Source organism: Dendrobium catenatum, unplaced genomic scaffold (assembly GCF_001605985.2).
Source record: "Dendrobium catenatum unplaced genomic scaffold, ASM160598v2 fragScaff_scaffold_1664, whole genome shotgun sequence".
Lineage (NCBI taxonomy): Eukaryota > Viridiplantae > Streptophyta > Magnoliopsida > Asparagales > Orchidaceae > Dendrobium > Dendrobium catenatum.
Window position 1 is genome coordinate 245197 of NW_021320126.1, and position 11689 is coordinate 256885.

The 11689-nt window shown below is 34.0% G+C and overlaps 1 protein-coding gene across 1 annotated transcript in view; it reads left to right on the top strand.

Annotated features, from left to right (window-relative positions):
• Positions 1–1127: 1127 nt before the first annotated feature.
• Positions 1128–11689, top strand: part of LOC110091819 (hydroxyacylglutathione hydrolase 1, mitochondrial-like) — a 23470-nt gene continuing 12908 nt past the window's right edge. Inside the window, exons 1-2 of the mRNA XM_020816067.2 lie at positions 1128–1214; positions 4797–4979. Of these exons, the coding sequence (XP_020671726.2) occupies positions 1167–1214; positions 4797–4979 (231 nt within the window). The 5' untranslated portion in view covers positions 1128–1166. The remainder of the gene's footprint in view (positions 1215–4796; positions 4980–11689) is intronic.

Sequence of the window (11689 nt, forward strand, 5' to 3'; positions counted from 1 at the left end):
ACAATCTTTTGTTACCTTCTTTGGAAATATGCGAAATAATTTGAACCCATTTCTTCAAAACTATCCTTGAAATTACCAAGCGAAATTAGCATCCAAATATAGCATATGAACAACAAGTTCCTCCACAAATTGTCTCAAAAAATTGAAAATTCAACTGAATATCCAAAAAAGGGTTATTCATATAGACTTGTCTTCTAAACTCACATAAACTTATCTTGTAAACTATAAATTTGTGAACCTTATCGTATAAACTATATATTTGTGAACCATAGAGACTTATCTTGTAAACTATAAAAACTTATATAGCTTTCATGCTTTGTCTCATTGATATGCTTTTATGACCTTTTTATTTATTATTTGCAAACAATTATTTGTTTCATTCAAAACTAGAATGTGATATGATGATGAGAATTAATTTGTTGAAAATAAGAAGCTTTTAAACTATGAAGCACTAAAAGCCTCTTTCCTCTACTCTCAAATGACACCTCCCGCTCAAAGCAACAAGTCTGTTTCCCCCAAAAGCCAATATCGGTCAACCTCTCACAATCAACTTGCAAGTCCAAAATACCTCATATTCTTCCTCGACCCTAGGCTCTCAACATACAAAGAAAACGAATAACCTCTAAACAACAGAATGACAAAAAATTGCAAGTTGTAGGTTGTTGAGAGCACAAGAAGAGCATGCAGGAGAGGGATTTCGTTGTGAGAAAACTGCCAAACAGCCCCTTAGTGATTATCTCGCTGGAACGAGTTTGCGAGAAGAGCACGCGAGGAGTGGAGTTTGCGGGAAGAGGGATTAGAGCAAATGAGGAGAGGAGTGCGGGAAGAAATATTTCAGCGGGAAGGAGATAGTGTGAGCTTGGGGAGAGACAAAGTGATATATTTGAGGTTTAAATTGTATTTGGGTGGTAGGAATGAAATATTAATATTTTAGACAGTAGATATCTAATATAGTTATTATATAATGACATGTATGCAAATCCTCATAAATAAAATTAGTTTTGTTATGCATATAAATTTTTTTTTTTTTGGGAAAATGTGCATATAAATTTAAATGTTTCAATTTTCTATATCCTTGGCCGGTCATCTCTTGCTCGACAGGCTCAAGCAAGTGGGCAGAGAGACTTAAAACACCCTATTTTCTCCCACCACCATCTTAGCTCGCGATGCTCTCCAGGGTTTCCTCCTTGATGGCCTCTCTACCCTGCTCCAAGGTCCGTCCTCTCCTAGCTCTTTGCCATATTATATCTATTTAAGGTTTCTTCTTTTTCATTGGAAGAATACCTCCTTTTTTAGAATCGTTAAGTCCATTTCTATTATCTTTTTCTCTATTTCCTGAAATCCCAAAGCGGTTATTTGAATTGAACTGGGGAAGGCAGAAGAAAGATCATTAGCAGGATCTCGTTACTGCATCCTGAACATTTTAGATGGATTGGGATCGCGCTGTTTGGTCTCTTAACCTAGTCGCGCAGTGTGCAGCTTTGCATTGGTTTCTCTTTAGGCGCGGAATCGAGCAGGGTAGTTTTTTTTTACATCCTGAACTTTTGAGATAGGTTTGTTTAATATTATTCTTGTTTTTCAAATATTGTCTTTCCTTTGTTAATTAATAGTATGATAAAAATAGATGCTTGTTTGCTTCTACTTTAAATAAATAAATTTGATTGTTTTGTTCTTTTCTGATCTGGTTTTATTTTTTTCATTGATTTAAGTTTTGCGGAGTATTATACTTCTGATTGAGATCAGTCATTCTGCAACCTGCAAACTTAATCATATGTTAGTAACAGTATTGCAATACAAGAGGTTTAGCACAGAAAGCCATATTAATTGATTCCTTTTGCAAGCTACAGTGTTCTCTTATGTAGAAGAAGATATCAGAGTTGGTTAGAGGTGAATGGCTGTGATTGACTGTTTGGCAGAGTTCCAGGCTTCCAGCGGCTGGGATTAAGTCTGGTACAGAGGAGGTGGAAATGCAAGCCGACTGATCTAAGAGGCTACTTTGCTTATCATATAGAATATGTCCGTTATCACCTCCCTTCAAGTTAAAAATGTGGTCCTGAATTGTTAACTTGGTTTGTAGAGATTGAAATTTGGTAATAGACAGTGGTTTTGTGAAGATATCAGCCGGCTGATCTTCGGAGGCGTATGATGAACAATAATGTGATTCAATTTGATGCAGTCTCTGATAAAATGAAAATCTACAACAATGTGTTTCGTATGGGCATGAAACATAGGATTGTTAGCTAGTGCCAAAGCAGAGATGTCGCAAAATAATGAGGTAGGTGTGGAAACAAAAATGCAAAATCCTGAAGTAGTCGTCTTAACCAAATGACATATGTGGCTGCCGAAACTAAAGCTTTGTACTCGGCTTCAGTAGATGAATGAGCAATGGTGGTTTGCTTTTTCATGCACCAAGAGACCAAATTGGTGCCAAGGCACAATAGTAGTGATGGATCTTCGATTTGTAGTATCAACAGCCCAATTAGAGTTTGAGTAAGCATAAAGCTCAAGAGAGGAAGGTAAAATAGGAAGACCGGAATAGATTGTACCTTGAATATAACGAAGAACTCTCTTTAGAAGTTGAAAATGTAGATTATATGGCTTATGCATATGCTAGCATAATAGATTGACTGCAAAGGAGAGATCTGGTCTAGTGATTGCTAGATACTGTAGTGATCCAACAAGTTGTCTGTACAGTTCGGGCTTCTGATAGGTTGCAGAATTTTTTGTGAGAGCTGGTAACTTGGTGGGTAGAGGAGTAAGGACAGGTTTACAATCTTTCATACCCAATATTTCCAAAAGGTTGGCTGCTTATGGTGCTTGCGAGAGGTGATAACCAGTGTCGAGAGGCACAACATGTATATCAAGAAATTGGGAGACATTGTCGAGGTTGCGAATTTGAAATCGCGAATGTAAGGCTTGTAGTAATGAGTGAATGGCAGGGAAGTCATTACCGGTCAACAAGATATCGTCGACGTAGATGAGAATATAAATATGAGTGTTGCCTTTATGATAGCATAGGAGCGAAGGGTCAGCCTAGCTAACATGAAAGCCAAAGTCTAAGAGAAAGTTGGTGAAGGTAGCAAACCACAAGCATGGGGCTTGTTTTAGTCCATACAAGGTCTGGTAGATTAGGATCTTTAAAGCCCGGCGGCTGCATCATATATACGGTCTCATGAGGTGATCCATGGAGTAAGGCATTTGAAACGTCTAGTTGTATGATGCTCCATTGTCGTGACAACAACTTTGAAGAAAATTTGAATAGTAGGAAACTTTGGTACCAGACCAAAGGTGTCAAAGTAATCCAGACCAAATTCTTGGTTAAAGCCTTGTGCAACTAAGCGTACATTATAACGCGCAACAGACCCGTTAGAGGTTCAATGATGATAATGCTAGGGTTACCTGGGCTCCATTGAACATTTTTATGAAAGTTAACATTATGAAAATGATAGCCATAACTTTATAAGACTAATTATGATATTATGTATTGACTTTAAATAAATTAAATGATGCTCCTAAAGATGATTTTATGTGATTTTGCAAATCTTTTTTAGTTGATTCAATTATGATATTCATGATAATCTGACATTTAATTTTTATACAAATTGTATAACTTATTGAGCCTTATAGCTCACCAGTGTTTATATTGGTTATTGTTACAGGGAAAGAAAGAAAAAAGTCGAAGCAAAATATGTTCAAGTTTATTTCAATTTATGTTCTATAGTGTAGCATTTTATGTAAGTTTACAGCAGATGTATGTAGACTATTCTGTGTTATATTATTTTGATTTTTCTTAGCGGTTCCGTAATTAGTTATGTGATGATAGTTGGATCATTAAATGTTTCCGTTGTTATTCAAATGTAATTGTCAGTGAATGTTTTATATGAGCATGAAATTGATGAGAATTATTAAATGAAAAAAAAGAATGTTATGTTTAGTTATGTGACACACTACATTACTGGTAAGGGGTATCGTGGGTGTTACAGTTTGGTCTCTCAAATAGTGTCATAAAGTTTCTAACTATTCTTTGAGTACTTGTTTTAGGCTCATTTAAATTCGGATCAAGATGCTTTTGGTGTTGTTGGATCTATCTCATCAAAATATTATAAGTTTGTTAAGTTGAAGTTCAGATGGCCCTAAAATTGATCTTAAAAGTTTATGTTTCACATATTTGCATCAACATTTGTTCTTTTTTTCCATGGATATTTTTATGGTGGATTAGCTCGCGTTTGCAATTTTTAAACATAATTATGATTTTGAAGTGCAGAACATATTTTGATTGCAATGGCTGCTTTATCTATAATTTGCTGTTCACCATAACTGGTTTAGATTTTTATCCTTTTATCATATTTACCGGTATCTTGGTGATGTCTGAGTTATTTCAGTTAGTTCGCCATAGAATATTTTATTCTATGATGTCCAAAAGGTCCCACATGTTGGCTTTGGATTTTGTTTATATTGTCAAATCAGCTCTCTGATTTTGCTTTCATGGAGTCGTTGGATAGAAGAAGTTAAGCATCTTTAAGTTCTTGAGTTGACATGAAATCTGAATTATGCAGCAAATATCAATGCTATTTTATGAGATTGTCTATGATAAAAAAAAAAAAATATATTGCTCTTCAGTAAAAAAAAGTTTAGTAGATTTGACGCAAAGGTTGATTTATATGAAACTTTCAAGCTTTTCCAGATTTCAATATCTCATGATTTGTTTTTGTAGAACATGTTCACTAAGTTCTTAAATTCAAGTATATTTCTTCTGTAAATACATTTGTTAATCATTCCTTTTTTTTCACTTTCAGGTTACAAGACAACCATTAATGCTGCCTAACATGAGAAAAAACTGGTTTGGAAAGCATTTGCTTTATGGCTTGGGCACTCTGGTTCTGAGACCTATCAAATTATTGCGGGGTGGAACTCAGCTGCTGGGAGTGTCTCATTTCTGTAGTATCTCTAATATAGATTCTTCCCTGCATATAGAATTGGTGAGTTTTCATATTATTTATAGCATTTACATTTTATTGTCTTCCCTTGGGGCAAGTCTATTCAGTTTTTTACTTCGTTTTTGTTTAGCTGTGATTTTGACATCTACTATGAGAATACAACCAAAGAATGGTTTCAATGCTAGTTGAATTCTTAAAGTACAATAAATTCACATAAAACTGGTACTCGCCTGTGCAAATTTATACCTGTTTCATGTGATGCAGTGGTTTAAATAATATTAATTCCTTATTTCTATTAGTTATTGATTTTATTTTATTTAGAGCCATGCGCGTCAAAATGTATTATATTTATATGGCGGGCCTTCATCTTTCTCGATTACACTTAGTGCTCGGGATAAAGGTCTTGAGCTGGTTATTCTATACTTTAACTTTTCAGCGAAATCACTTTGGTAATGGATAATTTATTTGGTTATATACCATGAAATCTATAATGGACACATTTGTTGTGTTTAGGCAATTAATAGAAAAGTATGAAGTGATAGAATCATGATTTGGTTGTTTGATGTCGAAGTTGCAATTGATCAAAACAATGAAAACTTGTTGGGCTTCAAGAAAAAAGATGTATTAAATATTTGTTGAGGTTAATAAAGATTTCCATGATATACAATTAATATTGGAAATAGTTGTTTAGTAACAAAAAAGTTTCTTTGGAGCACTGTAATTGGGATGATGACTAATTGCTTTGTTTTTTGTGGATTGTAAAGACACTTAAAAAACTTGCTCAAGATGATTTACTTTGATAGATGCTACTCCAGATGACATAATTTAATAGGTAATTTCTATGCTTGAATGAATGAAATATTAACAAAATAGAGAAAAATTTGAAGCTTAAGGGTAGTTGTACAAAATTTAGTTACATTGTAGACAATTTTAAGGTATTTTGATAATTATTTTTCACTGATGCTGGAAGTTCGAGTGATTCTTAGTTTTGAAAGTTTCAGTACGTTTGATCTATTTTACATTGGAATTTGATATAGATGAGGCATCTTTAGAGTTAAAAATGGGTGATTAAACAAAAAAAAACTGTAATGAGAGTTAGCTTGAACATCAAAGACTTCTAAAAATTATAATAAATGCAAGTAAGCTTAAGTTATATCTTTATTTTGTCCAACAAAAGGAGATTTATGTGGGAAATACCCTCAACTACCACCTAATGATGTTAAATACTACTATAACATATAAATAGAACTACTCTGTTTACAATTTCAATGGTGTTCAAACATATGCTTTCTTACTATCAAAAAAATATCTTCCTTTCGATACTCTTCCATTAATTGCCTTGGCACAAAAAATTCCACCTTAGTTCATCTCTTTGTAAGAATTAAATTGGAAATATGAAAATTCAAAGATATTATAAGTTATTATATTTTAGAAATTTTAAGAGTAGAATTGGAATTTGGATTATTGTAGGTAAACTTGTTGAGGTGAATATGCTATTGATTAGGGTGTTTGCTATAAGGTGGTTAGTGGTGAGACATTATAAATATGGGGATGATCCTTTAGTTTTATTAGAAGATAGTTTAAAAATCACTTTTCGGATGTGATAAATACCTACTACAACATACTCCTATGGAAGAAATGGTATTTAGTGATGTTACTTGAACGAAAATATAGGTTTAAGTAGAATGGGTTATAATAGGATTTATGATGGTTGTGGAATAAGAGATAGATATCTAATGGAAGAAGTTATACTTGATTTCATAGTAAATTATGATATTGCAAAAATGAATGCATAATTTAAGAAACAAAAACTCCGCTTAATTACTTGCAAAAGTTGAGCCACTAATAAAAATATATATTTATTTTTTCTATATCTTTTTTTGAAATGTGATTTCTAAAGAGAGCTTGATCATGCAACATAAAGTAGTAGCTATGGTTTTTTATCTTAAGATTATGAAGGAAACAATCAATGAAATTATTGCCTTTAAGATAAGATGAATTTAAGAGTCGAGAAACTTTTATCTGTCAAAATGAATTGCCAAAAGAGACAATTTTTTTAGTTGAGCAAAACCTGATGTAAGATAAGATGATTAATTCTATTAAGAAGATTATCCTAGAACTTTAGGAGAATTTATAAATAAATCATACATTGATAAAGGAATTTTCTAGTGGACTGAGAAGGTACAAAAGAATTTAAGAAAGGAAATATTCTTTAGAAGAGGGGAAAATTTTAAATATTTTTTATGCTTATAATAATTTTAAAAAAATAAAAAACTTGGAAAGAGTGTACTGAGCAAAGCAAAAACATTAGTTTTTAATGGTTTATATTATGAGCTCATTACTAAGGAAATATATATATACATACATATACATATATATATGTATGTATTCGAAGAAAAAAAAAATGTATGTATTCGAAGTGAAGATAATATTGTTTTAGTTAAATCTGAAGTCACTAAAGAAAGTTGAAACCCGTACTTTGAGATATTTTTGAATAAAAATTTTAAGAAAGAAAATATTTTGGAGGAACATAATGAACATAATAAGTAGGTATATTATAGATTGACATCTATTGAAGATTTTTTAGTTGAAAATAAATTTATGTAGTTTCAACTTATACATTGAATGATGGAAAATAAATCCATTAAACATGTAGCTTAAATTAGTATAAGTGGACTAGAAAGGAGAAAAAAGGGGAAGACCTAAGGTAACATGAATTAAAATGGTTTGAAGTAGAATATGTTTTATGACTTGAGCAGCACTCAGTAGGAACAAACAAAGGAAAATGAGAGTTCATTGTAGTTGGACAAGGCTAATGATGATGTTGATGAGTATCTTCTAGCATAAAATTGAACTAATTCTCTGACATTATTTTTATATTTGATTCCTCTATACAACATCAACAACAACATCAAGCCTTTGTCCCACTACGTGGGGTCGGCTATATTAATCTTTTTTCTCCATTGTGTTCTGTTAAAAATCAAATTTTTGTTTAAATTAATAAAGAAATATCATTTCTAATATTTTCTAACCGAGTCTTTTTAGGTCTACCTCTACCTTTCTTAACATAAGTCAAAATATAATACCTCTACTTTCCTAACCGGGTCATCAGAAGGCCGTCATTTTTTGTGACCAAACCATCTAAGGTGACTCTCTCTAATCTTATCTTCCACTGGAGCTACTCCAAACTTTTCACGTATATGCTCATTTCATATCCTATCTCTAAGGGTAAAGCCACTCATCCACCTGAGTATCCTCATCTCAGCAACACTTAACTTAGTTTTATGATTCTCTTTTAATGGCCAATATTTTGCACCATTAAACATTGCAGGTCTCTTCACCATCTTATAAAATTTTCCCTTAAGTTTGAGGGGGACTTTTCTATCACACAACAAGCCTGATGCATTCCTCCTTTTCAACCATCCAACTTGAATTCTACTGATAATATTCTTATCTATTTCTCCATCACTCTGAACAATAGATCCAAGATATCTAAAACGTGTACTCTTATTAATGACTTGATCGACCAAAGTCAAATCCCCTCACTAGGTCTATTACTATAAAAATTACTAATATTTGATTCCTCTATAAATATATAATTTTTAACATCTTTTTTATTCTTAAATTCTAGATAAAAAATACTTAATTTCTTATAATTTAACATTCTCTTAGCTTTTGAGATTTCAATAATTTTCTCCATCACTCTGAACAATAGATCCAAGATATCTAAAACGTGTACTCTTATTAATGACTTGATCGACCAAAGTCACAATCCCCTCACTAGGTCTATTACTACTAAAATTACTAATATTTGATTCCTCTATAAATATATAATTTGTAACATCTTTTTAATTCTTAAATTCTAGATAAAAATACTTAATTTCTTATAATTTAGCATTCTCTTAGCTTTTGAGATTTCAATAATATGATTATTAAGCAAGCTACTTTGCTTCTTCCATAATATTTTTGTTAAATTTAGAGAAATAGTGAGGGAAAAAGCTTAATTTTATTATACAAAACTATCTTTATTTATAGATCTATACAGGATATCTTAATAAAGAAACAAATTGATGGGGACATTAGAGCGTGGAAAGTCTATCAAAGACGTGGGCGTCGATCTACGGCCACAGTTGAGTCGATGTATTTATGAGTTGTATTATTTATTTTCATTATTATTATGTCATGTTGTATTTGCTTATTAGTGTTTCCATTTTTACCCCTTACTTAAAGGAGGTTGTATGTAAGCCCAATGGGCGTTGTCGTCTTTTATTTTCTTGAGTCTTTGTACGAGGCTATATATAGCCTCATTGTTCTCTTTTCATGTTAATGATTGAATGATAAAAATTTTCTACATGTTTTGAGTTCTTTTGAGAGCTTGAGAGAGAGCGGAGTGAGATCCCTTGGAGAGGGAAGTTTGGATCACCCACCAACCTTGGAGATGGTCGGGTTTGTGGTTATTTATTTTATCTTTCCCTTTCCTCTTCGTCGCTTCACCACCAACCACTTCCTCCCTCCCTTGACTTGTCGTCGGCCATACTAACAATCCCCACCCGTCGGCTAGGTTAAAACCCCCACACCATCCATTTTATTTTCTTGAGTCTTTGTACGAGGCTATATATAGCCTCATTGTTCTCTTTTCATGTTAATGATTGAATGATAAAAATTTTCTACATGTTTTGAGTTCTTTTGAGAGCTTGAGAGAGAGCGGAGTGAGATCCCTTGGAGAGGGAAGTTTGGATCACCCACCAACCTTGGAGACAGCCGGGTTTGTAGTTCTTTATTTTATCTTTCCCTTTCCTCTTCGTCGCTTCACCACCGACCACTTCCTCCCTCCCTCGACTTTTCGCCGGCCATACTAACAATCCCCACCCGTCGGCTAGGTTAAAACCCCCACACCATCCACGGCCCATCCACCCCACCGCCGGCCCCTCATTGGTTTCCCTCCTAACTCCCTTGTCATTAAACCTTTCCTAATTTAGCTTTCATAATTTAGGTAATGCAATTAAATAACAAATTCAAATTTAATTGAATTTGAAATTTTTGCCTAAATTAGAAATCCTAATTTTCGAAACTTTCCAAATCATAGCCTTTTGAATTTTAAATTAATTTGGGATGAAATATTTCTTCCCAAATATAATTTATTAATTTAAGTAAGCTTTAATTGCCTCATTAAACCTCACCCCCTCTCGCTATTGCCGTCGGCCCCATAGGATCCCCTTTGGGATTTGTTTCCAAAATCCAAGTGGTTCTTTTGGAAAGAATTTAAAGCTCCCCCTCATCTCCTTTGGCCGAAATTCTCAAAGGCCCACCTCCTTTAATTCCGTTCCAAAATTATACCTCAACTTTTGGAATTAAATCAAATAGTTTCCAACTCAAGAACCTTTGATTTGGAAATTATTCACAGCATTCCCACCAAAATCCTCTCCTAAATTCAACCCAACTCCACCAAAATCTGAGCCTAGTTTTCCCAAGCTTCTTCCTTGTGACCGACCACCTTCCTCTACCTTCCACCACCTCGATTCTTGAGGAAAATCTGCTTGGACAGCAAAAGAAAACTTCCGTCAATACTTCGATGCCACAAGATAGATGCATGGCCGATTCAGATCATGATTACGGTCTTGCCTATGATGAACAAGGGGTTGTTAGCATCTTTCACTCTACCTTCTTTGACGTCAATCTGAACATCAACAACACCGTCGAAAAGTACGTAGGGTGCATTCTAAACACCCTTGTCGAAGCCATAGAAGAACAACTTGGCATCGTTCAGTGGAGGATTTCAACCCAACCGTGATAAATGTTTATCAATCTTACTTCTCTCGTATTCTCCTTGTCTAACTTGTTCTTGTGGTTTTATAGATTCATAAAGATCTTATTCATCTATTTCTGCCAAGCCTAGTAAACATAGGACGAGAGTTTGATCTCCATGTTTCTAATCTCATTGTTAGCGTATGGATTTTGTTTGAAATCTACTTAATTCGCATTATATTGATATTCTATGTTATCTTGATAACTCTAGCATTTGTCACGTGGTTTGGCCTAAGCGTAGGCACTCCTTTCTCGTTTTATTTGATCGTTTTAAATTGCTAATAGCGATAATCATAATTGCTCTAATCATGGAATCGTGCAAAACTCTTATTTCATTCATTTAAAGCATTTAGTTCTACATCACAAATAATTATAAATTAATGCATAATTATCCTAATATAATCCTTCCTAATTCAACCACCAAAATATGGAAGGAGATCGGCAGATCCAGGTGAGCCTTCCATGAATCCCCATCTTGGCCATAGGATCAAGAGCCAAGAGGCGGCTAGGATGGCTGAGACGGTATTTGACACTCCCCCTCAAGATGAGAAATACAGATTTTTCATTCTCAGCTTGGTAATCAATCCCAGAAAGGTAAAATTATCAAATCCCTTTGTGCACCATAGAGGCCTCCATTTGGTCAAAACTTCAGGAGGAATTAGCTTTAGACATTGTGGCAACAAATGATGGCGTTGAAGGTTATATCAATTAAGCCTGCAAGTTGCAAGGCATCAATGAAGGTTGCGTTGAATAGCGAATAATGAGCCCTCCCGAAAGTCTAATGTCCACCTGACCATATTCGCAACGGTGGGACAAAAGAGGAAAAAGAGTAGTGAGGAATGCCTTCCAGGGACTCTGTCGGGCTCTCTCAACTAGAAAAGGGAGTTCAACATTCGCCTGACCAGATCGCAACAGCGAATGAGAATGGCTCAAAATCCACCTGACCA